Source organism: Oryctolagus cuniculus, chromosome 3 (assembly GCF_051225735.1).
Source record: "Oryctolagus cuniculus isolate XC-2025 breed Fujian yellow rabbit chromosome 3, ASM5122573v1, whole genome shotgun sequence".
Classification (NCBI taxonomy): domain Eukaryota; kingdom Metazoa; phylum Chordata; class Mammalia; order Lagomorpha; family Leporidae; genus Oryctolagus; species Oryctolagus cuniculus.
In genome coordinates, this window is record NC_142869.1 from 137,726,751 (window position 1) to 137,754,001 (window position 27,251).

At 46.5% G+C, this 27,251-nt stretch overlaps 2 protein-coding genes across 4 annotated transcripts in view; one reads left to right on the forward strand and one right to left on the reverse strand.

Moving 5' to 3' along the window:
- Positions 1–982: 982 nt before the first annotated feature.
- Positions 983–26,823, reverse strand: LOC138849035 (uncharacterized). Of its 3 annotated transcripts, XM_089328448.1 has the most exons (3): positions 23,869–26,823; positions 9,653–9,865; positions 983–1,293 (listed from the first exon to the last, which is right to left on the reverse strand). In XM_089328448.1, exon 1 carries the CDS (start codon positions 26,821–26,823, stop codon positions 26,266–26,268), a length of 558 nt encoding a protein of 185 aa, XP_089184574.1. In that variant the 3' UTR covers positions 983–1,293; positions 9,653–9,865; positions 23,869–26,265. The 3 variants fall into 3 exon arrangements, with proteins under 3 accessions (XP_089184574.1, XP_089184573.1, XP_089184575.1); XM_089328447.1 differs by lacking the exons at positions 983–1,293; positions 9,653–9,865 and having other exon boundaries at positions 14,592–25,078; positions 25,694–26,823; XM_089328449.1 differs by lacking the exons at positions 983–1,293; positions 9,653–9,865 and adding an exon at positions 14,592–23,221.
- The window catches only part of NAMPT (nicotinamide phosphoribosyltransferase), a 37,195-nt gene continuing 36,605 nt past the window's right edge, over positions 26,662–27,251 (forward strand). Inside the window, exon 1 of the mRNA XM_002712033.6 lies at positions 26,662–27,021. Within this exon, the coding sequence (XP_002712079.1) occupies positions 26,965–27,021 (57 nt within the window). The 5' untranslated portion in view covers positions 26,662–26,964. The remainder of the gene's footprint in view (positions 27,022–27,251) is intronic.

Below are 27,251 nucleotides of genomic sequence, written 5' to 3' on the forward strand. Positions count from 1 at the left end.
GGATGGGACAGCTCTGGGCTGGCCACGGCTGTAGTGCCAGGTGCATGCACTGCAGAACTCAAGCCCTGGGACAGTGTCAGATGTGGGAGCGTTTAGTGCAGAACACGTGCCCTCAATTCATAGTGAGCAGCCCGAATCCAACCCAGCATGTCACCATGCTGCAGCAGCCCATGCTCTGGGCATTGCAGGAATATAATTCAAGAACTCTCTGTAAAGAAAAGCCACAGTACGGACTCCAGGTAGCTCCTCTAACTGGGCTCCAAGCTGTGGAACTCTCTCGTTTGCTCCAGTTGCTGGCTTTCACAGCAGTGTGTCTTGCTGGAACTCTCCCATTGACCCTTTCCTCTGTAATGGGGGCTTGTCCTGGCCAGGGAACAGGAGTTGTAGTTGTCCAGTGCACTTAATTCCACCCTCCATGCCACTGTCTGAGGTCTCTGTCTATTATCACTGGGTCCCAAATGCCATATACCTTAAAATACAGCCATTTATTTGCTTTTCTGATTCTTTTTTTGTGGACGAGGCGGCTAGCATCGGGCACCTCTATCCAACTGCCTGGCCAGCTTCTCCTCATTATTTTCTATGTTACTGAAGTTCCTGTGAACTTGCTCTTCACTGTGTTGAGTGGTGCACATAGAAACTATGGAGACTTCAGAGCAGCTGCAGTCAATGATGCCAGTTTCAAACCCCACTCCACACTTGCCAGATATGTACTTCAGGATGAAGCACCTAACTAAGCTCTCTGCTCTTGTAAGGTACTCCTAACTTCAAAGAATTAGTGCAAACAGTCAATTAGGAAATTTTGGCAAAAAGTTTGCCACAATGTCTAGTATGTAGCAAATGCTTGTTAAATAGAAATTATTGTTCTCATTATTATTATTTGGAATAACCCTTGTTCTAACAACAACAACAAAAAAGCTCATGTTCAAAAGTGAAAGAAGGAAATAGTTGCACTAGGTAGAAGAAACAGGCTTATTCTACTATATATAGTTTTTTAAGAATTTATTTGTTTATTTGAAAGGCAGAGTTACACAGAGGCAGAGAGAGATCTTCCATTCATTGGTTCACTCCCAAAATGGCCACAGTGGCCAGAGCTGGGCAGAGCCAAGAGCTTCTTCCCAGTCTCCCATGCAGGTGCAGGAGCCCAAAGACTTGAACCTTCTTCTGCTTTCTCAGGCCATAGCAGAGAGCCGGATCAGAACTGGAGCAGCTGGGTCTCGAACCAGCACCCAAATGGGATGCCAGCATTGCAGGCAGCAGCTTTACCCAGTACACCACAGTGCCGTCTCCACTCTACTAGATTTTAAGTGAGGATAATAAAATTAGCAGACGTGATGATGAATGTTAAGTAGAACAACATACATACAATACCAATACAATAGTTGGCACACAGTCAATTGATATACTTAAGGAAGGTCAGTTTCCTTCTCCCAACCATCTTTCTTCAACTCTTCCTAAAACTTGAATTATACAGCAATGCATGGCCGTGAGAATTATTTGTCTGTTTGGACTTTTTCAAGAATATTCCCACATAAATAATTGAGAAAATGCACAGAAAGCCCAGTTAAGAACTTCAGAAAATTCCAACCTAAACTTCTGTTGTTTGTATAGACACTGACTGTGCCTTGCACATTAGTAATCAACATAGGAACTTTCTAGAGAAACTAATAAAAATGGCTTCATACTTAAAACACTTTTCTGACCCTCAGCTCACTTTTTTTTTTTTTTTTTTTTTTTTTTTTTGACAGGCAGAGTGGACAGTGAGAGAGAGACTGAGAGAAAGGTCTTCCTTTGACGTTGGTTCACCCTCCAATGGCTGCCACGGCCGGCGCGCTGCGGCCGGCGTACCATGCTGATTCGAAGCCGGGAGCCAGGTGCTTCTCCCATGGGGTGCAGGGACCAAGTACTTGGGCCATCCTCCACTGCACTCCCGGGCCACAGCAGAGAGCTGGCCTGGAAGAGGGGCAACCAGGACAGAATCCGGCGCCCCGACCGGGACTAGAACCCGGTGTGCTGGTGCTGCATGGCGGAGGATTAGCCTAGTGAGCCGCGGCGCCAGCCCTCAGCTCGCTTTTAAAACAAGGAAGCACAGTTGTTCCTCACTATCCAAGGGGGAGTGTTTCCAGGTGGCCCCCACCACCAAATACCCAAATCCACAGCTGCTCAAATTTTTTATGCAAATAGCATAGTATTTAGATATGACCTGAACCCATCTTTCTTTATACTTTTTTTCATTTCTCTGATGTGGTTTCTTAAAAAAGATTTAGTTAGCTACTTAGTTAGTTAGTTAGTTAGTTGAATGGCAGACAGAGAGAGAGAGAAACTTCCATCCACTGGTTTACTCCCCAAGTGGTCACAACAGCCCGGTCTGGGCCAGGCTGAAGCCAGGAGGCCAGAAACTCTACCAGGTGTCCCATGTGGGCACCAGGAGGCCCAAGTACTGGGCACGTTCTGCTTGCTTCCCAGTCACATTAGCAGGGAGGTGGATCCACTATTTTCATCAGTTTCATTGAAAATACATTCATTTACTTGTGTAACTTTCTAAAAACTAAAAATTTTGAACTGAAAGGGAATATTGGCATTTTTAGCCCAGTCCTTTATTTTACAATAGAGAAAAATTTAATAATCACAAGTTTGCAGTTACTCTATACAGGTTATACCTTAAGAATGGACAGAATAAGTAGTCAACCCGAGAGTATATAGGAATGAGTCTTTAATCGCTCTAGGTTACAAGAGATATGGTTCTTTTATAAAAAAAAAAAAAAAAGACTTATTTTATTATTTATTTGAAAGAGTTACACAGGGAGAGGAGATGCAGAGAGAGAGAGAGAGAAAGAGAAAGAGAGAGAGAAAGAGAGGTCTTCCATCCGCTGGGTCACTCCCCAGATGGCTGCAACGGCTGGAGCTGCGCCAATCGGAAGCCAGGAGCCAGGAGCTTCTTCCAGGTCTCCCACGTGGGTGCAGGGGCCTAAGGACTTGGGCCATCTTCTACTTCTGTCCCAGGCCAGAGCTGGATCGGAAGAGGAGCAGCCCGGACTAGAACTGGTGCGCATATGGGATGCTGGCGTTTCAGGCCAGGGCGTTAACCTGCTGCGCCACAGCGCCAGCCCTGAGATAATGGTTCTTTAGTAACACACACACTAGGCCAAGCATGGAAATCATATGGTAGTACCATAACTACCTCACAGTCCTACAAAATCCTCATCAAGTCCCAGCTCCTCTGCTTCTGAACAAGCATTCTTGCTAATGCTCTGAAAAGGCAACAGATGATGGACTGAGTACTTGGGTCCCTGCCGCCCACATTGGAGACCTGGATGAAGTCCCTGGCCCCTGGCTTTGGACTGGCTATTGTAGGCATTTGGGGAATGAACCAGCAGATGGAAGATTCTCTCTCTCTGTCTCTCTCTCTCTCTCCCCCCGCCCCCTTTGTCCCTCTCTCTATTTCACTCTTCCTTTCAAGTAAATAAATCTTTAACAAGAACAACAACAAAGTTCCACAAAGCTAACCTTATGCATTTAATGCAAAGACTTATCCTTATCAGAACAGACCCTTTAGATCAAATATAAGTAATTGGAAAAAATCCTTTTAGGGCAGTGGGTTTGCTTCCAAGCCAACTGGCCTAGAAACCATGACATGAAGGAGGATGCCCTGAGAAAGGAGCAAAGGGCATAGAATGGGGAGACTGAAAACCCACACTCTGCCCCACCACTGAGCTGCACTTCACACGGGCACTCAGGAGCCAGGAGAAACAAGTGTATGCAGTACAGCTCACCCAGGCAGCTGAGGAGGCAGGCATAGGAGGGCACTGAGCAAGTGAGGGAAGAGACGTCATACAGAACAGCACCAGAAATGGGGGGCAGGGGTGGAGAAGCAGAGCACTCTGCTATTTGAGCTGACGTGAACACCAAGAGAGGTGTTGTCATGACCCATGGGAAATTCTGTCATCAGTCCATGAGCCTTAGGCCTGGATCTGGGCCTTTGGTGAGACAGGTGTATCACACAGACACACCTGACTGGCCCCTTTCTCATTGCCTAGCATGAGGAGATGAGGTGTATTTGGAAGGCTGGACTGGGATTCAGGGTCCAGGCAACATTTCCCTTCCACCCCACTAGGAAGCTCAAGACTGCATAGTTTCAAAGTAAATCCAACAAAACCAGTTTTTCCTCCTGCATGAAGAGAGGCAAGGCCACTGCCAGAGGTGACAGAGCTGTGTCTGGCATACACCGGGGCTAGGGCTGAGCAGGGATGGTTTTCGCCTGCTATTTTCTCCAAGATAAAGGAAATGAGCTTCACGGTTCTTCACACTTCAGTTCTAAACGTGCCCATAGAGGCTATGGGAGTTGATGGCTTGCATTTAGGAGTCCCCCGTGTTGCTCCCCCTCTTCGTGGAGGAGCGACACTGAACCCTGCGCTGTTCTTTTGTCTGCTCGGCCCTTCCCGGGTTTGATGCTGGTTCTTCCCGGGTCGGCTACCGACCCTTCCACCTCTGTGGAAGGGCGGTTCCCCTTGCCACTTTCCCCACTTCCGCGTCCGCGGGGGAGCGGCACACCGCCGGCCGGCTCTCTCGGGGGCTGCTCAGGTGTTCCTTCAGATAGATATTCCTGGTGCATGTTTTCTCTCTCCTCCTTTATAGTCCTCTTCCACCAATCCCAACTCTGCTACCCACACGCCAAGTACGCTGCTCTCCTCCAATCAGGAGCAGGATCAGCTCCTGCAGGTTACTGGTCGAACTGGAGGCAGCTGTGTAGAAGCTGTTTACTCCTCTCCCAGCGCCATATTGTGGGAGAGCAGATGCATAGAATAAGTCTTAATTCCAGTAACTTAGTCTAGTCCGAGTTGCTCCCCACACCCTGAACCTAACTCACAAACACTGGAACCACACTTGGCCACAGACAAGCACACTGGATGAGGGCATGTGGACATGAGGGCTCAGACTGGCTGATGGGGGAAGAGATTGGGTCTCTCATCCCATCCCATCCCCTCCCTTCCCCTCCCCTCTCCTCCCATCTCATCTCATCTCATCTCATCTCACACAACCTCGTTGTCTGTGGGTGGGATTTTAAGTATTGCTTCACTCTCCTTCTCTTGGGTCAGTGCTCGGACAGATAATCTCAAAAAGGGTGATTGAAGAGAATTTAATGAAGGAATTTTTTTTGCACAGTGTGAGTAGGGGCCAGGGGAATGAGTAAGGTTGGTGGTTCATGCTATAGTTGGCAACTCCAGGGTTGGAAGTGACACTAGAAGGGGTTGTGACCAGAGTGTTCAGGCTGAGCTTTAGCTGAAGGGAAGAGCTGCCCTACAAGGAGCAGTCGCCTTTTGTAAAAGAAGAAACATAGTCACAGCCACACATGTCTCTCTTCTCTGTGTGCCAACATCACAAGCCCTGTGCCGCTCAAAGAATGTTCTGGAGTCAAGGTCAAATGCATTCTCCTTCCTTCCTCACCACCAATTGTTGATCATCACTACACATTTTAGGTTGCATACTTAGATTCTGACTTTCTTACATAACTTCTTGGTTTTCTGATCGCTTCTAATTTTGCTTAAGAAGCACCGCCCTTCTTTGCCGTCTTGTGAGCGGACTCCAGCTTCTTACTTGTGCCAGCTATCACATGAAATTCATTCCATTTTCCTCCTTCCAGAACACTGACATTCTCTTTTAACTGGCATGCATTGCTTTGTAGGCCTGCTCAACAATGTCATTCTAAGATTCCTTTGGTTAAAAAAAAAAAAGGAAAGAATTGTAAGTAATTATATTATGGGGTTAGTTCATTCTTTTCTCTTATCTCACACTCTTCCTTAGAGCTGAATAATATCACTAAATAACATGCAGAAAAGATACAACAGTGACATCTTTTTTGTTAAGTGCTAAATTTTTCTACTTAATTCTAACACGTCTTATCTGGTGAAGGTGGAACAGACCCTTATATTTCTTGCAAGCTGATACAAGATGGGATACCAATCTTCACTGACAGATTAGCTCATTTTTGGATGAAAACCATCTTCAATCGCCTTGGACTAAGAGGAATTCTTGTAACTATTATATGTTCCAAGTGCTCATGTGCCAGGTTTCACAATTTGTACCTAGGCAGAAACCACTGCTTCAGGGTAGCAGAGAAGTGCTGGTCGTGCCACATGAGCCCGGAGAACTGCCTGTACCTGATCTTCCCCACTTACCAGCAGCCTGCACCAGACTTCGGCCCAAACACTGAAGACCGCAAAGAGAGCTAGGGGAGATATAAAACAACACCACAGCAAAGTGAGGTGGAGGACTGCATCTTGGTTTGGAGGACTGCATCCCCTGAAAGGCATAAGCCATAAATGTTTTCTAAAAAGAAAGAGGCTGTGTGCACGAGTTTAGAATAATGGCTTTAAGAGCAATTGACCCAAATGGTCTTGCTCTGTTTCATTTTCATCCACTGAGACAAAAACAATAAATAAAAAGTCACTGATAGACATCCACCTGAACCAGCTTTCAGAAGACACTGCATTTCTGGGCGCACAGAGGACAGGGAGAAAACAAGACGTCAAGTGCCTTTCCAAGGGGGAATGAAGATGGAGTGGCAAAAGTTCATGGGAAAATGGAATCAACGGTGCAAAACATGTCAAAAATCCAAGCCTAGCTTTTGTACAATCTGCATTTTTCCATGACGTTGTTGGAAGTCCATCAATACAAGGGGCTCCCTGACCACAGTCAGCCCGTTTTCCCCCTTCACAGCGCGCACAGGCAGTGGGCACAGGGCTGCCTGGAGAATCACGCAGCTGGGACGTCAGAGCCGCTGCCGGTGTCTGGTAACCAGCTCCACCCAGCGCCTTCAGCACAGCCTCCCTCTGGTCCCCTTCCTCTCCATGCTTCTCAGCAGCTCTTGCAAATCTTCCTTCCCCTCGCCCTGTCCCCTCCCCACCCTCAGCAGATGACATTGCAGCATGCATCACCCAGCAAACAGAAGCCATTAAGCCCGGAACTTCGTTCCATTTCCTAAGCCACAGTTCCCAACATAACTTTGCCTGTGCTCATTTTCTGTTCTTCCCTGGCATTTAAAATACAAGAGCCCTCTCCTCCCTTTGCAGGCTCATTGTGTTCTAGATCACACACCCTCCTATCTGCTTCATGTAAATATTTTATGATTTCTTTTCCAGCCAAAATTTATAACTTAAGGGTCTTTTGGGAATCCTTATAGCCCCTTTAAATATAGTCAGTCTTTATTTTTTTTCTGTTAAGAATAAAGAACAGGGGCCAGCACTGTGGCATAGCAGGTAAAGCCCCACCTGCAGTGCTGGCAGCCCATATGGACGCCGGTTCAAGTCCCGAGCCACCAGACAGAAGCTAGGCAGGATTTCAGCTAAAAGACACTCAAATCTCAGGTGCAAAGCACCCTCCAGGGGTACATCCCCAATGACTCAAAACCCTCCCTCAGGCCCCACCTACGCTGCTGTCATAAGATCAAGTTTCTACCCTCACTCAGTCAACCATTAAGACATTCAAGTTTAAGCAGTTGCATGAATTTGGGGAGACACATTGTGCTATATAGCCCCAGTAGGAAGCAATGTGAACTCTTTGTTTGCATTTATCAGGGGCACTTCATACTCAAAGATTTCAGATTTAGTAAATGACACCAAAATCCATTCAATAGAGCAAGCCACAAGTTTGGGGGTTGGCCTTAGCACCCCCCCCCATTTGCCCATCGTCCACAGGGAAAGTCTCTGCCATCAGTCAGCTTCCTGTTCGCTCCTCTCTTCCCATCATCATCCAGTCAGTGCCCAGCTCTCAGGTGGACCACAGCAGTGCCTCTTCACTGGTCACCTCAGACCCCCAGCCACTTTGCTACATTGCTGACCACCTCATTGCCTAAATTTAATATGAGTATGATCAGCTCATTTCCCAGGTCTTAAGCCCATCACTAAGAGTCTAAGTACCCTAACGATTAGAACCGGAAGTCACATCATGTTGATGGCACAGCTCTGCAGGCTCTGTTCCAGCCATCTTTCTCCACCATCTTCCCTCACAGAAGTGACTCTCAGATCCCGTGCTCAGCTTGGCTTCCTCCTAATTCCCAGAATGCCCCACGTTCTGTCTTAGTTCAGAACATCTGTACGGTTTTCTTCTTCCCAAACACTCTTCTGTCTTACCCACAGCCACCCCCCCACCAAGCTGACCTAGTGCATTCCTAACCTTCCCACATATTTCAACTCAGACATCACTGGCTCGGGGACACATTCCTAAAGTGACCGGGCCAGCTGCAGAGCACCTTAGAGACACGATGTGTCTTTCACACCACTCATCATAGCCTTGACCTGTCCACCTCCCCTCCTGCTCCCCGCTGCCCAGGCTGCAGACCCCATGAGAGCAGGGGCAGTGCTGGTTTTCGCCATTGCTGTAGTCTCAGCACTTAGTGCAAAGTAGAGGCAAAACAAATAAACAAGTTGTAACGATATTTCACTGTCAAGCGGGCAATAAGAGATAAAGAAAGCTATTAATTCTACACCCCAGGCAATAAATATAAAAGGAATCAGAGAAGGCGAAAACAATCAATGGGAAGAGAATTTCCAGTGACATGTTTATGAACCTTTTAGGAACTGAACCAAATGGGGGTTGGGAAAAGCCGTTATAACTCTATGCCAGGCCCTTGGAAGCACTGTCAGACTCCCAGTAGTAGATTCTGTAAGAAAGCTGATAGGGTGGGTGTTTGGTACAGTGGTTAAGGTGCTGCTTGGGATGCCTGCATTCCATGTTAGAGTGCCTGGGTGTGACTCCTGGCCCCACTTCTGATTCCAGGTTCCCACTAATATGCACCCTGGGAGGCAGCAGGTGTGTCACAAGTGCTTGGGTCCCTGACACCCACATGGGAAGCCTGGACTAAGTTCCCAGCTCCTGGCTTTGGCCAGGCTCAGCCTTGGCTGTTGCAGGTACTTGAGACGTGAAGCAGTAGATGGAAGATCTCTCTCTCCCTCTCCTCTCCCTCTCTTTCTCCCTCTCCCTCTCTCCCTCTCTCCCTCTCCCTCTCTTTCTTCCTCTGTGGCTCTGCCTTTCAAGTAGATGAAAAATAAATAGTTTTAAAAAAAGTTTCTTTTCCATTCTTGCACTTGAATTCAAGTTTGGCTGACTGTGAAATCTAGGTTTAAGGTAGTTTGCCCTCAGAATTGGATGGACTACTCCTTTGTCTTCTAGTGTCCATGTTTTTCATGGTTAAAAAAAAAAGGTTCTGCTTCTAATTCTTTCCTGAGTAACTTCTGATTTTGCTCTGGAAACTTTTAGAATCTTTCCCTTAATATTCATAGGGAAGAAAAACATCAGAAAGAAAGAATAATAAATGAAGAGTATGAAAGAAAATGTCAGGATATGACCAAATAATATAAACAAATTAAGTTCCTCTATCAATAGGCCGGGAGAAAAACTGTATTTTTTTTAAATCCAGTCATATGCTCTTTATAAGAGCTATAACGAAATGACCTAGAACAATTGAAATGAAATTTTGGAGAAAAGACATCCAAGGCAAATGCTGATAAAAAGAAAGGTAATACAGCGATATTCATGCAATAAAATTCAAGATAAAATCGGGTTTTTTAAAGATTTATTTATTTATTTGAGAGGCAGAGTTACAGACAGAAGGAGGAAGAGATAGAGAGAGAGGTCTTCCATCCACTGGTTCACTTACCAGATGGCCGCAATGGCCAGAGCTGCACCGATCCAAAGCCTGGATTTAGGAGCTTCTTCCTGGTCTCCCATGGGGTGCAGGGGTCCAAGAACTTGGGCCATCTTCTACTGCTTTCCCAGGCCATAGCAGAGAGCTGGATTGGAAGTGGAGCAGCCAGGATCCAAACAGGTGCCTATACCTAGTATGCCACAGCGCCAGCCTCCAAGATAAAATCTTTAAATAGAAAAAATTTATGTTTTATACTGATGAAAGGAACAACCTATGAAAAAGATAAAACAGTCAAACAATTTCAATCTAAGGGTATAACTTCTAAACTATAAAATTGAGAATATTACTAAAACAAATTGACAATTGAATGAAATAGTGAGAGACATTAACATATGTGTGCCAAAAACTGATAGATCAAATGAACAGAATTTAAGAAAGAATGTAAGAAATTGGAATTATATAATGAACAAAATTGATCTAATATGTACTTATTCTCCTTTTACAAAATAAAGGACATGTGTCCATGGGATAGCTACCAACATTGAACATATATCAGCTGAAAGAAAAACATCTCCGATTCCAACAAATCCTTGAAAGTGGAAATCATACAGTCTTGGTTCTCTGATCTCAATTAAATATACTTAGAAATTAACAAGAGAATAAACATTTTTAAATGCTTCTGAAAATTCAAGGTACTTGGAAATTAAAATTAAAATTACGGACTGTTTTAATATAAACTAAAAGGGGCAGTAGTATGGCACAGCAGGTTAAGCCACTGCTTGCAATACCAGCATCCTATATTGGAGTGCCTGTTCAAGTCCCAGTTGCTCCTCTTCCCATCCAGCTCCCTACTGATGCACACAGGGAAGGCAGCAGAGGATGGCAAAATGCTTGGACCCCTGCCGTCATGTGGGAGACCAGGATGGAGTTCCTGGCTCCTGGCTTCAGCCTGGCCCAGCTCTGGCTGTTGTGGCCATTCGGGGAGTGAATCAGTGGATGGAAACTCTCTTCCCTGCCCCCACCCATTTCTGTCACTCTGCCTTTCAAATAAAATAAATCAATCTTTTCAAAAAAAGAGAAATACTTATCTAAAACTTAATATAGCCAAAGTAGTACTCAAGAGAATCCTATCTCAAGTAAAATAATATATTTAAAAACAAACTATCTCAGGACCAGCACTGTGGTGTGGTGGGTTAAGCCACTGCCTGCGGCACCAGCAACCCATATGGGCACTGGTTCTAGTCCCAGCTGCTCTACTTCCGATCCAGCTCTCTGCTAATGTGCCTGAAAGGCAATGGAGGATGGCCCAAGTCCTCGGGCCTCTGCACCCACATGGGAGACCCAGAGGAGACTCCTGACTCCTGGCTTCAGACCAGTCCAGCTCCAGCCATTGTGGCCATTTGGTGAGCGAACCAGCAGGTGGAAGAGATCTCTCTCACTCTCTCTGCCTCAGCCTCTCTGTAACTCTGCCTTTCAAATAAAAATAAATCTTATTAAAAAATTATCACAAGAAACTAGAAAAAAAAAACAAAATAGCTCAAAACAAGAAAAATAATTAAAGCAAAATGTATTAAATAGAAAATGTGACTCGTATATTACAAATTATTTCCTTGAAAAGAACAATGGAACAGATCTTTAACAAATCTAAAAATGATAAAGAGAAAAATTTTATTTTTTTAAAATATTTATTTATTTATTTATTTGAAAGGCAGAGTTACACAGGGAGAGGAGAGGCACAGAGAGAGAGAGGTCTTCCATCCGCTGGTTCACTCCCCTATTGGCCGCAATGGCCGGAGCTGCGCCGATCCGAAGCCAGGAGCCAGGAGCCTCCTCCAGGTCTCCCACGTGGGTGCAGGGGCCCAAGGACCTGGGCCATCTTCCACTGCTTTCCCAGGCCACAGCAGAGCATGGGATTGAAAGAGGAGCAGCCGGGACTAGAACCGGCTCCCATATGGGATGCCTGCACTTCAGGCCAGGGCGTTAACTGACTGAGCCGCAGTGCCGGCCCCAAGAGAAAAATTTTAAAACTACATTGGAAAGGAGATGACAGATAGGAAGATTTATTTTAACTTTTGGAGATTGCTAAAGGTCAATATTTCTAGGAAATGAATGCTCTTGTTCAAAACTACACATAACAAAACTTTTAGGGAGAGAGAAGAGGGGGAGAGAGAGAGCCTCAATAGACCAAAGCACAGAAGAATTTTATGAAGGTATCAAAACAATTTCTGCTAAAACAGTGCTGGGGGTTTGTGGGGCCGAGAGGAATGACAATGGCGGCAGCGTAGCTTTAAATCTCTCCGAATCCTTCCGGAGAAACAGACAGCAGCCAGCAGGAAGGCAGCTTTCCTTGCATTCCCTTGGCCTCCTGGAACAGCCAAACACCGCTGCTGCCAGAGAGGGAGCCAGAATTGACTCGCAGGCCAGGTGGGTGCTGTGAAAGCTAACAGGAGGCTGCGACTGTGTCCACCAGGTGATCCCGACCTGGGCTCCTAGAGGTTCTGCATAGGCTTCCCTGAGAATGGGAAGCTGGACTTGAAATCTGGGGGAGGAGCAGGAATCAATTAGGTCAGCTGGGGGAGAAAAAGCAGTGTGTGAGGGAAACGAATGATTTATGCAAATGCCCTGTGGCAGAAAAGAAGTCATGGCCTATTCCAGAAATGGAAAGAAAGGCACAGCACCCTCAGGCCATCAGCAGCCCTCAAGCCCTCGAGCGTGGGTAGAACCCGAGCTAGCTTCCACAATATCGCAAAGATGTCTCAATCTACATGAGCCTGGGCACCTGACGACATTAGGTAAGATGACAACCCACTAAAAAACTTAGTAAATAGAAAATGTGGCTTGTGTCTCTCCCCGGCTGGCTGTGAGGGAGGAAGCAGCATCCTGGGATGGTGGCGGAGAGTGAGAGCAGTGCTGTGGTTTGGATGTGGTTGCTTTCCGATGGTTTGTGTGTTGGAGGGCTGGTCCTCGCTGTGGTGGGGTTGAAGGGTGGGGGGGTACATTTAAGAGGTACCTTGTGGCAGGTGCTTCCTGGCTGCCCCTCTCTCTCCTGCTCCCTGACTGGTGGTGGGATCTCTCCATCTTGCAACACCTCCCGCCCCTATGATACTATCTGCCTGGACATGATGCAGTCAGAGAGGCTCGCGCCAAGTCTGGTGCTATGTTGTTTAAGACTTTCAGCCTCCCGCCGGCGCCGGCTCACTAGGCTAATCCTCCGCCTTGCGGCGCCGGCACACCGGGTTCTAGTCCCGGTCGGGGCGCCGGATTCTGTCCCGGTTGCCCCTCTTCCAGGCCAGCTCTCTGCTGTGGCCAGGGAGTGCAGGGAGGATGGCCCAAGTGCTTGGGCCCTGCACCCCATGGAAGACCAGGAGAAGCACCTGGCTCCTGGCTTCGGATCAGCGCACTGCGCTGGCCGCGGCGGCCATTGGAGGGTGAACCAACGGCAAAAGGAAGACCTTTCTCTCTGTCTCTCTCTCTCACTGTCCACTCTGCCTGTCAAAAAAAAAAAAAAAAAAAAAAAAAAAAAAAAAAAAAAGACTTTCAGCCTCCCAACCTGGGAGCTAAATAAATCTCTCTTCTTTAGAAGTACCCAGTCTTAGGTATTTCATTATAATACTAAAGAACTGACTGATGCAGGTGGCCGCCCGCCAACAGCCAGCTCGGTCCAACAGTCCTCAAAGATGGAATGTTGTGAACAGACGCGTGTGTGCAAAAGTGGGTCGTGTCTCCTGTGAGACCCCAACCCTAATCAACACCTGAATTATAGCTTGGTGAGACCTGAAACACAGGGCCCAGCCAAGACCTGCTCAGACTTCGGACCCACAAAAAATACTGTGAGAGTAGACCTGTGCTGTTTAACTTGATCAATGTGTGATAATGTACAGATACATTAGACTTAAATATTTTTTTTGCATGAACTTTTTTGAAGCATCCTCTTAGATGGCCAGAGGGGCCCTGGTCACTATCAGGAGGGAGAGTGTGGCGGAAGTGATGTTACATGACTTCTAAGGCTAGGTCATAAAAACTCTGCAACATCCCGTTCTGTTCACTGAAGAGTTCAGTCCATGGACAGTCTGACTACCGTAAGGATGACATGCTGTGAGGAAGCCCAAACCAGCTCCTGTAGACAGAACACATGCAAAGGCTCTCAGACTGCAGGAAAAGAAGGAAACGTGTGGCTGGTCATCGGTTACACCAGTGCACACCCCCCAACTTTGGTTCAGCACTACTCACTGTCAGACTCTCACTGAGACCCCCTTCCCAAGAGCACACAGCTAAGTCCCTCCTTAATTCTTGACCTAAGAAACTGAAAACAATACTTATTTTTAAAGTGCCAGGGTGATTTTTTTCCCTACAGAAATGGATAGCTGTAACAGATAATAATTTTGATAATAATATTAGAAAACCTACTCATTATTTTAAAAACAAGCTAAAAATAATCAAGCAATTTATTCTGCTTTTCTTTTTTCATATAAACTATACACCTAGCTACCCAAGTAGTATGTGATAGAACATTTCTCTTTGTAGACATATTGCTGCTAATAGATGAAAAAGAGTGATGGAATATTACTGTAGGGTAACTGCTAATGAATTTACAGGATTGACACCATGTCTAGGATCTGCTTCTCAATACTATTTAGAACAACAGATTTAACAAGATTGGCCTGAGCTGGTGATCACGGTTAAAGCAAGTGATGTGTGCATGAAGGTTCATTGTGGCGAGCTCTCTGCTTTTGTATATGTCTGAAATTCTCAAAAATAAGAAAGTTATTTAAAATAAATGCACCAACTGTTGAAATCTTTACTTAGTATATACTAAATTGATCTTCTGTATATAAAGATAATTGAAAATGAATCTTGATATGAATGCGATGGGAGAGGGAGTGGGAGATGGGAGGGTTGTGGGTGGAAGGGAGGTTATGGGGGGGGAAAAGCCACTATAATCCAAAAGTTATACTTTGGAAATTTATATTTATTAAATAAAAATTTTTTAAAAAGTTAAAGAAAAAAATGCACCAGTGTCAATTCTTTTCACTGGAGAATTCTAACAAGGAGCTGTTACGTTATCTAAACTTCTCAAGAACAGAGGAAAGATACAAGGTTTCCTGACTCATTCTTGGACACTACTCTAACGCTAATGTTAAGACCAGACAAGGAGAAAGCACCAAAAAATAAACCTCCAGACTAGTATAATTGCTAAAGGTCCCTATGAAAGTTCTAAGCATAACAAGCCAATTGAACAAAGTAATATGTTAAAAGAATAACATAACTTGAGGAAAAAGGTTATTCTAGGTCAACAAAGTGGTCCAATATTAGGGAACTCTTCTATGTGATTTATTGTATTGGAAGATTAGGAAAGCCACGTGACTATTTTAGTAGATACCAATATGGCATCATGTACAAGCCAATGCCCACTGATGTTCGCAAACTTGGATACAAAACCAGCTTACCTCTTTTACTCGATATATTTTTGAATTCTGTAAATATTCAAGATGACTTATTCCTACTGTGTCATTTTCTAATTTAACAAGTCATGCACACATGTTCAGTAATTAAGTAATTATTAGTCATATTGTTGCACAATTGTTCTGCTCTCCACTTTCGTATCTGTCAGCACAGACTATGCCAAAGGTCAAGAATAACAGACTTCTAAATGTGGATAAGTAATTGGAAATATAAGTACAATTTCTGTAGATTTATTTCTTCTTTGGCTTTTTAAAAATATTTATTTATTTATTTACTTATTTATTTGAAAGGCAGAGTTAGAGAGATCTCCCTCTCTCTGTCTCTCCCATCTTCTGGTTCACTCCCCAAATGGCCACAACAGCTGGGGCTGAGCCAGGCCAAAGCCAGGAGTCTGGAATCCCACTGAGTTTCCCACATAGGAAGAAGAACCTGTGCCATCTTCTGCTGCTTTCCCAGGTGCATTTGCAAGAAGCTGGGTTGGAAGTGAAATAGCTGGGACTTGAACTGATGCCCATTTGGGATGCCAGCATTGCAGGAGGCAGCTTAACCTGCTGAACCACAACACTGTCCCCTCCTCTTTGTTTTTTTAATGCATATGTGATATTAATTAGAATTCAAAGTCTAAGGAACATTTATGCCTCTCAAATTATCTAAATCATCCTATTTAAGTAAATTCACACATATATCAATAATTAACTTGAATAATTCCATTGTGAAGAAACCCATGAAATCTAAGTATAATGGCTCTGCCACAGTTTTAAAGTCATTCTTAAAATGTGAATATTGTTGGCACATGAGGAACAACACTGTCAAATCCAGAATGTGAGGACAGAGTAGGAATAAGGTCATTTTCTGAAAGTGAAGATAGAAATCGATGCAGTCACAACCCAGAAGCTCAAGCGGTAACTGACAAATGTGTAGAGTTGGGAAATGCCCAGTCCACGTGTCAGGAGGCCATGGCCCGAATGTCACGTAAAACGAAGCTGCTGCCCCTTGCCAGTGGCATGGTAACTTGCATGTGGCACGTGAATTCCCATGGAAGCCATAGAATTTGCCAGTGTTTGATCCTGTCCCAGGAGGAGTGTGCTTTGATTCTAGAAAAGCAATCACGCTAACTTTGACAGGAAGCCAGGGCCACGCGGGATGGAGCTGGGGAGACTAAGAACTTCCAAGGCTGGTCTAGAAAACAAATCCCAAAACAAAACTGAAGCACGGATAGGGGCACAGATTTGATCCTCAATACAGAAGCATTTGGGAATACGTGTCCGTGGAGGCATCAGACATAGGGAGGAAGAATCCAGAAACTCGGGAGGCAAGCAGGTCATGTCAGACTTGCCTAATCGGGATCTTCAGCTCAAACGGCATCTTCTTAATATTAAAAAAAAGTATTTGCTCTTAATAATTGCATACTTCCATCGGGCGGTTTTCTATAACCCATTCTGTGGAATCACCCAGCAGTGATAGGTAGCATCATCGTGGATTCCACTCTTCCTTCTGCACCCCCTTCATGAATCTCCCCCTGCTGTTGCACACACATCTCGTCTCTCAAGGAGTCTGGTTCTCTGAGAGCTGTCTCAGCTCTACCCAATCCTTTCACTTTCCACACTTGCTTTCTTAGTCTTCGCAGGGCCAAGGATCGCTTACCTGGTTTCTGTCCCTGCTGTCTTGGCCACTATCACTGTGTTCTGCCAACAACAGCCACATGAACGCACAGGCAAGGGGCAGATTTGGAGCACCCAGTTTAGACAACAGCTTCAAAGACAAGCAGAGGATGGCAAAGCAAGAAACGGAAAGAATTTGGGTTCCTGAACCCCAATAGCCCTGCACCACTTATTCCGGAAGGAAGTACATTTAATTGTTATTTGCTCCTCTGTTGTGACAGCTGACTAATCTTACTACATTCCAGTACTTAACGATCTAATGGAGTAAGACGATCTAATGGAAGGCCTGGCCTTAAAAGAAGTCACATGAGTCCCATCTTCCCCTGCCTTCCATGGAGGCTCTGGTAGACAGGGCACGGAGCACCCAAAGGGACTGCAGCCTGCGCGTGCTAGGCTGCCAGGGGCAGCCAAGTGAGCAGTGGTTCAAAGTGCAATTTCAGCTGAGCAAGGCTAAAGTCTGCTTTCTGAGGGGACGCGGACTGTCCTTCCAAAAAAGTGATTCTTGGCGATAAGGGCGTGCTTCCCCATAAATCTACTTGTCCCTAGAAGGCAGAGGTTCTGCCACATCAGCCCCAGGCACAACAAGGTCAGGAGCACAGTAAGTGCTTGAGAAGTACTTGCTGAGATGCAGCCGTTCCTTCGAGCCAAGCTTGAGCTCGGCCTCGCTCTTTGTCAGTGCTAATTGATAATTATGAACGTTAACTCAATCAGTTGCTTTCCATACATTTATTAGTAAACTTCTAGGCAAAATATGTTGCCATGCCTTATTTATACACCAGCTGGAACAGTACTACATTAAATTAAGTGCCCTCTATGTGTTTCTAGATAATAGTGATAACAATTTATTGAACAATTGATATGCCCCCATGTGAACTTTTCAAATTCTAGATATAATACAATAAAAAGTACCCAGGATTGTCCCTAATAACTGTTGCTGACAATAGGAGAGCCGATGTTGAGTTTGATTTATATAATCATAGGAGAGGTACATGGTGTCAAGGTATAAAGAAGTAAGCTTAGTTAAGTGTATATGAGAATAACTCATTATTTTGTAACTACATCTTAAGAGATAACAGACATTTTTGCTAGCCCCACACAGTTCTGAGCCTGCATAAAGAGTAAACAAGACCCATGTTGCTTTATTGTAGTAAAAGTTGAGCAAGACAGGGTGGAAGGGGAGCAGATAGAAGGAGCAGAACATTAATCCATATCTTCTGTTCTGATTGGTTCTGGAACTCCAAAGAAGGCCACTGGGATGCCTGTTTGCATCAAGTCTGCCTTGGGCTGTTGCTCCTAAATGTGTATTTATGAAATGCATGAAGTTTGTATACCTTAAATAAAAGGTTTCTAGGTAATAAATAAAAGAGGTCCTTGGGAGTGATGGAATTTTCTGGAACAAAAAGGGATAAAGAGGAGGCCAAATCTAGAGGCAGGTTCCTCCATGTGGTAAGAGAATTTACCCTGGCAGGAGGCTTGAGAAATCTGGACTCCCAGGATCACTCATGCTGCCCATGGAGCTCCCATTTCTAACCCCTTCGTGCTTGCTGTCACAGCCTTCCTGCCATTAGAGACCTGAGATACCCACTGTTCTCACTTTTTAGCCTCCCTTGCAGCTAGAGCATGGCCACCAGGGCCCAAGGGCAGTCTGCTGGGGACATCTTCGAAAGGGTTTTTCTTTTTTTTCTTTTTTTTTTTTTCCCTCTATTAAAAGGAAAAAGATGAACACAAAACAAAACTCCACTTTCTCTTCTTTGTGTGTTTTTGTGTGAGGTTGTGATACTTCGAGCTATGGCAGCCATCTTGTGACCACACAAGAACAAATCTTCAAAACACTGAGGATAACAGTAGAAGATGGCCCAACTCCTTGGGTCCCTGCACCCACGTGGGAGACCAGGAAGAAGCTCCTGGCTTCGGATCGGCGCAGCTCTTGCCGTTGCGGCCATCTGGGGAGTGCACTAGCAGATGGAAGACCTCTCTCTCTGTCTCTACCTCTCTCTGTAACTCTCTTTCAAATAAATAAAATAAATCTTTAAAAAAAAAAAAAGGAAAGACAGACTTTTTGGTGTTGTTACTGACCAGTATCTGTGAAACATAACCACAAGATCTGCCAGTTTGTGTGGCTGATGTACCAGTGTCACACAGCCTGCAGTAGGAAAGAAAAGAGATGGGAAGAGGAAACCTCATTTCCTGGAAAAGGGGAGAGAAAGGGGGTGGTCTATATGAAGAGTTTGGTTGATTGTTTTTTTTTTTTTCTAAGATTGGAGAGACTTGAATGTTTATATGCCAAGCAGACCACAAAAAGGAAGTGTTACATGATTCCAAGGCATGAAGGGGGTGATGACTGATGGAAAGGAGCTAAAAGGACTGTTAGGGCTAGGGAGATTAGCCTGGGGATGAAGGAGGGACCTCTTTCTACTAGCTTGGAAGAAAAAGAAAAAAATGTGCCTGGAGGCCTGCATCTGTCAGGATTACCCAGGTTCCACCCTGGGAACAGCTCCAAAACCTTCATGCCTAAGAGCAAGAAAAGTTCATGGCCCACTCACTCTACATGCCCAGTGCCAGTTGGTTCTCAGTTCTATGTTGTCCACATTTCAGGATTTAGGTGAGTGGAACAACGCCTTGCTGGAATACTGCTATGTGATAGAAGGAAATGAGGAATGGCAAAAGCAAATCATGTGTGAGGTTTCAATGCTACTCCTAGGAAGTAATGCATATCATTTCCAGTTCATGACTAAGGCAATTCACATAACCATGCCTGAGTGCCAGTGCCGCAGCTCACTAGGCTAATCCTCCACCTGCGGCGCTGGCACACAGGGTTCTAGTCCCGGTCGGGGTGCCGGATTCTTTCCCAGTTGCCCCTCTTCCAGGCCAGCTCTCTGCTGTGGCCTGGGAGTGCAGTGGAGGATGGCCCAAGTGCTTGGGCCCTGCACCCGCATGGGAGACCAGGAGAAGCACCTGGCTCCTGCCTTCGGATCAGTGCGGTGTGCTGGCTGTAGTGCGCCAACCGTCCGTAGTGGCCATTTGGGGAGTGAACCAATGGAAGGAAGACCTTTCTCTCTGTCTCTCTGTATCTCACTGTCTAACTCTGCCTGTCAAAAAAAGAAAAAAATAAAGAAAAAAATTAAAAATAATAACCATGCCTGAGTACAACAGATTGTAGACATAGGAGACAGGCAGTGCTATGGTCTGAACGCAGTTTCATTGTCCAAGAATCCATTGTAATGGAAAGTTTGGCCCACAGGGTAGCAGTACTGGGATGTGGACCCTAAAACAAATGGGCCTAGTGGGAGGCCCTTAGGGCGCACCCTAGAAAGAGGCTGTGATATTCCAGTCTCTCTCTCTCCCTTTTCTTCCCCTCACTGCCCTCACCCCGCCTTCTTCCCTCCTGCTCTCCCCTTCCTGGCTCAAGATGTGAACACTTGCCCTGGTGTCCTCACCAGAACTGAGATGATACAGACATCAAGACTTTGAACCTGGGGTTAGAGTTGTGGCATAGCATGTAAAGCCACTACCTGCATTGCTGGCATTCCATAAGGGCACAGGTTCGTGTCCCACTTGCTCTACTTCTGATCCAGCTCTCTGCTATGGCCTGGAAAGCAGTGGAGGATGGCCCAATTGCTTGGGCCCCTGCACCTTCGTGGGAGACCCGGAAGAAGCTCCTGGTTCTTAGCTTCGGATCATTTGGCTCAGCTCTGGCTGTTGCAGGCATCTGAGGAGTGAGCAGATGGAAGACCTTTCTCTCTGCCTTTCCCTCTTTCTGTCTGTAGCTCTACCTCTCCAATAAATCAATCAATCTGAAAAAAAAAAAGTCGACAATGAGGAAGAAGGCAGCTCTCTACTCTCATAGGTGCTATAGTTTAGGGAGTTCCTACCTAATAGCCTTGGTTTGTCTTGCTGGCATAGGGGACTACATCATCTATTGAGACAAAAGATGTTGAGAGGCAAGCAGTCTGAGGAGACAGGAAAATAACTATTGTGAAAGGTAGGAAAGGAGGCTGAAGGGGAGGAACGAGTGGATCGCCAGGCAACAGGTCGTCTTGCTACGAATGGTTTTCAGGGATGGATGATGGTCCCTGTCATTGCTCAGTAGCCTGAATGCTCTAACAGAAAAAAAGTGGAGGATCTAGGGACCAGAAGGCTAGAAGTTTTAGGAGCCAGAGACGAGGCTGTGACTATATGTCTAGGCTAGGTCATAAGGAAGAGTCAAGTCATAGGAGCAAATACCAGGCAAAGGTCTTGAGACCCAGGGTTGGGCAGATTGGGAGGGGAGTGAGTGAATGAGAAAGGTGGGATAAACGCTTAAGGAATGCAGGGCTGATGCTTAAGGTTTCACAGGTAGAGCAGTTCTTAGTCTAGCAAAGTCTAGGGTGTGGAAACTGAGTAAGGCCTGGTTGATCTTTATCCAGACCTTAATCATTTCTGTTCCTGGAATCCAGGGTTATATACTCATACAAGTTTATATTGATCCCAGAAATCCTGAGCTTAATGACTTCTATTGTTTTGTTTCCTCACCCCATTCAGGCCAGTTTTGAATGAGAACTGAGGCTGGTGTAACATTTGTTTTTTTAAGTCCTCTAGGGCTTGTTTCTACAGTCTGTGTATACACTAGGTGTTTATATATTTCCACTGAATTGAATCCTATTGGGATTGATTCCCTTTCCTGCTTTCTAGTCAATAGCAGTTTTTCAGACTCTTTGGCATCAGGGTTGTATTAACTTTAGCAACTTGAAAGAGCTAGACTTTCTCTGAGGAGAACCTGGTGACTGTTTCCAAATCATGTAAAGTACAATGGGATACAGTCTATAGAAACAGGGAAAACGGGGAAATACTTCCATGATTTCAAGAAAACCAATCTTTTTTTTAGCTCAGTTTTGAGATATAATTTATGTGAAGGTCACCAATTTTAATTGAATTCAGTGGATTTTGACAAATGTATACAGTTGTATAACCACTACCTTTTTTTTTTTTTTTTTCCAAATTTTCTCATGCTCCTTTGCCATCAGAGCTGCAAATTGAATCCAGGCATGCCATTGTGAGCTGGAAGGCTAAATGGTTCCAATCAACTTCTCTTAACCCCGGCCCTCTGATAACCACCAATCTTTCACTATACTTGGCTTTTCTAGAATTTCATGTAAGTGAAATCATACAATCCATGTTCAACATCAGGAAAACCAGTCTTGTGTGGAGGATGTGAAACAGGTCATAAGCAAAGAGAATGGCAAGGAAAATAGTGAGGTTCACCAGCCTGAGTACCCACCTACTTTGGCTTCATTCTAACAGTCCCTAAGAAAAATAATTTATGTGCCACTTACATTTCTCTAAAAATTTAGAAATACTAAGTTTTATTTTAGAAAAAATTAAAAGCAAATACATAACTACTAAAATTTAAAATGTGTACTTAGGTACCATCTATGATCTCATTTAGGAAAACACTGAATGAGAAGGTCTTGGTATTGTTTAATACTTCTAAAGCCTTATTCTCAGTCATTGTTTTGGGTTACTGAATCTTAAGCAAGTGGCCATCAGCAAAATTTATAAATAATGATGACACTTGATACTGTAGCAACCTAACATGTGTGCACTTACCTTATTATTTTCACTTTTTAAAGATGTATTTATTCATTTATTTATTTGAAAAGCAGAGTGATAGACCAAGAGATCCTCCATCCACTGGCTCACTCCCTAATGGTTGCAATGGCTAGAGCTGTGCTGATCCAAAGCCAGCAGCCAGGAGCCAGGAGCCAGGAGCCAGGAGCTTCTTCCACGTCTCCCATGTGGGTGCAGGGGCCCAAGTACTGCTTTCCCAGCTGCATTAGTAGGGAGCTGGATGAGAGGCTTGGATACTGTCACAGATGGGGGCTTAATGCACCGCTCCACAACACCAGCATTTATTATTTTCAAGTTTTGATTATTTATTTTTATTTAAAAGGCAGATCCACACAGAAAGAGAAAGAAGTATCTTCCATCTGCTAGTTCATTCCCCACATGCCCCCAATGGCCAAGGCAGGGCCAGGCAGGGACCCAAGAATTGGAGCCATCGCCTGCTGCCTCCCCAGGGTCCACATTAGCAGGAAGTTGGATTAGAAGCGTAAGAGGGACTCAATCTTAGTCAATCTGATATGGAATGCAGGGGCCCAAAGTGGCAGCTTGACCAGCTATATCACAATGCCCTCCCCTATTTTTTTTTCCTAAACATTCATTTATTTATTTGAGAGGCAGAGTTAGAGAGGGAGAGACAAAGAGAGGTATTCCATCCGTTGGTTCACTCCCCAAATGGCCGCAACAGCTGGAGCTGGGCCAATCTGGAGCCAGCAGCCAGGAGCTTCCTCTGGGTCTCCCATATGGGGGCAGGAGTCCAAGTACTTGGGCCATCTTCCACTGTTTTCCCAGGCCACAAGCAGAGAGCTGGATGCACTTGGGCCATCTTCCACTGCTTTCCCAGGCCATCAACAGATAGCTGGATTGGAAAAAGGAGTCGCCAAATCTTGAACCGGCACCCATAGGGGATACCAGTACCACAGGCGGAAGCTTAACCTACTACTCCACAGCACCAGCCCACCCCATCTTATTTTTAAAGATTAATGTAAAACTGTTCCTTTTTTGCTTCCTACCTTTTTTTAAGATTTTATTTATTTGAAAGACAGAGAGAGAGAGGTAGAGACAGAGAGAGAGAGAGGTCTTCCATCTGCTGTTCACTCCCCAAATGGCTGCAACAGCCAGAGCTGAGCCCATCCAAAGCCAGGAGCCAGAAGCCTCCTCCAGGTCTCCAACATGGGTGCAAGGGCCCAACAACTTGGGCCATCTTCCACTGCTTTCCCAGGCTACAGCAGAGAGCTGGATGGGAAGAAGAGCAGCCGGGACTAGAACCAGCGCCCACATAGGATGCTGGCACTTTAGGCCAGGACTTTAACCCACTGTGCCACAGTGCCAGCCCCTGCTTCCTACTCTTATTTCCCAATTTATTTGGTTACAATTTGAAAAGTTTGTAGTTTTGTTACTGGGAAAAAAGAAAAAAACACTAGTAGTGAGGGAAAGTGAGTCTTACCACACAGCACACGTGGATTGGTAAGACATCCTACGGGGTACCTCGTGAAGGGAACTTACCATCAGATGATCAGCTCTGCACTGCCCAGCAAACAGCCAATCAGGAGAGTGCAGCAAAGTCAGACCACGAAGAGAACACAGAATAGACAGAACATTTTGGACAACTAGGTATGTGCATTACTTCTTAGCGTTACTCTCGCATTTCTGGACGTTTAGACTAACACAGAGAGGTTTCCCTGCATCTCTCTGTGTGGTTGTAGAGGGCTCAGCAGGCTAGGTCATTATTCAGTGCAGCAGGTACATAACTGGATCCAGGAAGAGCCGTGTCTCTTTGTAGAGGAGGTCTTCTCCTAGGATCAGAGCTCTGGAAGGTCCCCAGGGGGCTTGGGAAGCTTGAATTTAGGGGGAAAAAAAAAGTCTAAATGTCATTTTTAAAAGCTCCTCTCTGCGGCAATTGTTGCTAATTGGTCAAGTTCAGAGCAGATCATGAAGGGAGACTAGGACTTGTCAGGGTCACAGGTGAGCTGAGTTGTACACCTGCTCCTCTGGTGTTTTTGCCGGAGGTGAAATCAGGTGAGACACGAATACAGGCTGGAAGTAGGGGTGATGCGGAAGCACCCACTTTGCCTAGTCCCGCAGGTGAGTCACAGGTGAGCCACAGTTCTCTAAGGGATAGATACAGGGAGCTGGGGACCCAATTCTCCACGTGCGATCCGCAGCTTGGTAGGAAAGGCCGAAGAATCCAGGGCTTGGAATCAAACAAAGGGCCCAGGAGAATCTCTGCTTTTAGTTCCTTCAGTCTCCCAGCTCTTTTATATGATCAACAGGCTAAATGTTACTTCAGAAATTGTCTTTCAGGGAAGTCATTTCAAACGGCGATCCTGGCTTGGTAGTTGGTCATTTCATAGTTCTACAGAACTCGATTAATTCAGAATTGGTTCAGTTAAGCACATAGTTACGGGGAGTATGTGCCTCATTCTGTTTGGCAAATGATGATTTTTCTACTGGGAACATGACTTCATTGTCATGTTTTCCTCTCGTCAGCGCTGTAGGGATTGAAGTTAGAAATCCATGAGCAGGCCTGAGTCCTGCATTTAACAATCAGGGTCAATGCACACGCAATATTAGTATTTTTTATTTGCACTGAGATTAGATGCTTTCATCTTTAAAATGCAAATTCAACTCAAAAGTTCACAAGACCAAATTCTGCTTTATAAAATATGGCTACTGTAAACAAAGTCCACTTTGTAATCAGAATCCCACTTTTTTCCTGCATAAAGCAACACAGAACAATGGTCAGTTATAGATACATGGATTCCAGGAAGCTAAACAAATAAGAATTTGTTCTCTAAGTAAATTAGGTTATGTAAATTCCAAACGGAGACAAAAAAGCACCAAATTAAGGACAAAATGGAACTTTTTCCTAGTTTGTATTGCTTGAACTAATGCAACAAAATCACCCCAAATAAAAAATTTTTAACGACTTAAAATTTTTTAAAAAATCTTGTCCACTGAACACCAGGAGGGTCAACCAAAAACAAAGACAAAACTCCCACTTGATTGAAACCTCAATGCTGAAAGTAACCCAAAAAGTGTTGATTAGAAGTGCTCCCTTTATATATATATATATGAATGAATGGAGATATATATATATATAATGAATACTTTTATATCTGTATTTCACTACCCTGGTGATGCCGGAAGACAGCGCACACTTTCCCTGCTCTTTGTCCGGACTGTAACTACACTTAGATAAAGGAACACGCACCGATTTCAAGACGGGGTCAGGACCCAAGGTGCTTTGAGTTTAGACTTCCAGCCCGGTTCCCAGTTTCCTAATGCACAGTTGCACCAACCCCCGCCCCTAAATAAAAAAATTACTAACTTGAAGGGCAGTCCATGAGGGTCCTGTACCAGTTCCCATTAAACTTTTTCCCAGGCTGTTTGTAGCCTCTAAAACCCAAATCTTAATTTAAAAAAAAAAAAAAGCTATTGAGCCTGCAGACAAAAGGAATTTAGTTTGCTGCAAATATGCAACCGTGTGTGAGATCTGGGCGGGGGCGGGGTGGGGGACGTCTGGACTGGGGTGAAGCCATCAGACGTCATTTCAGTCCTCAACTTGGGGACTGCCGGCTCGCGTCCCACGGTTTCAGGATTCCCCGTGATAACGGTTTCTGTCAGAGATCTGGCCCGTGGCCTCTTCCTTCCCGGAGCTAACCGGATCCCGTCTTGTCCCGTCACCATCCTGCCCGTGAGGACTGAATTCAACCCCCAACCCCTGCTTTCCCGGGCAGCCTCTGGGACCCCCCTGGAAAGTCAAAACGCCCCTCGCAGGACCGGAGGGCTCGGCCACAAGCCAGCGAGGGGCCCACGCCTCTGCGTAAGGGGCCTAGGGCCTCTCCGTCCTCATCCCCGCAGCGCCCCGGACACGAGCGACGGCGGCCCAAGGCGCGCCCCTCAACCCCCGCGGGAGACAAAGGTAGAGTCACCCCAAGCGCAGGGGCACCAGGCGGACGGGCCCCGGGCGGCTCCTCCCGCCCCAGCCGCGTGGCGTGACTGCAGGAGGACCCAGAAAACCGGCCAGGACTGGGCAGGACAGACAAGTCCCAGCCGCGGGGGGCGAACCTGCTCCTCGCAGGAGCGGCGAGGTCGGGCACGCCCCCTGAGCCCTGCCCCCTCGGCACCCGGCCGAGAAACGAAACCGAGGCGCGGGCCGCCTGCGTCACGCGCCCGCCCGGGCGGCCCCGCAGCCTCCGGCTTCCCGGGGCGGGCGACTCCGAGCGACAGCGCGTGCCTCACGTCCGCCCCGCCCCGCCCCCTGTGCGCTGCGCACGCGCAGCCGGGCCCCGCCCCCTCCTCGTCCCCGCCGCGGCGATGGGGTGGGGGCGGGGGCGCCGAGGTGAGGAGGCCGCCGGAGTGCCTGGCCTGCGAGCACGCGAGCCGCCGCCGCCGCTGTCGCGTCACGGCTGCAGGGCCCGCCCTCCTCCTGCCCCTCCTCCCGCTGTCCCCCCCCATCCCGCTGCTCCCGCCTCTCCCCCCCTCCCGCTCCGACCGAGCGGTGACTTAAGCAACGGAGCGCGGTGAAGTCCATTTTTCTCCTGCCTCGCAGCCGCGCCGGGGAGCTCGCGGCGCGCGGCCCCTCCACTCCGGCCCGAGATGACTGCTGCGGCAGAAGCCGAGTTCAACATCCTCTTGGCCACCGACTCCTACAAGGTAGAGCCCGGGGAGGGGGGCAGGTGACCGGGACGAGCGCGAGGCTGGGGGCGGCCGGCGGGCTGGGGGCGCGGCGCGCGCGGCGGCGGCGGCCCCGGGGCAGGCGCTGGGGCGCGCGGCGCGGGACGGGCAGGTGAAGCTGGCGCCGCAGTGGGGCGGTGGGTGGAGGACGGATGGAGGGATGGACGGCAGGAGGCGGGGCCTGGGGGCGCGCTGGGGGGGCGCGGCCG

Excerpts from the sequence above, each read along its gene's own strand:
- LOC138849035 (XM_089328448.1), bottom strand. The coding sequence starts at position 26,823 with ATGGGGGGGGACAGCGGGAGGAGGGGCAGGAGGAGGGCGGGCCCTGCA.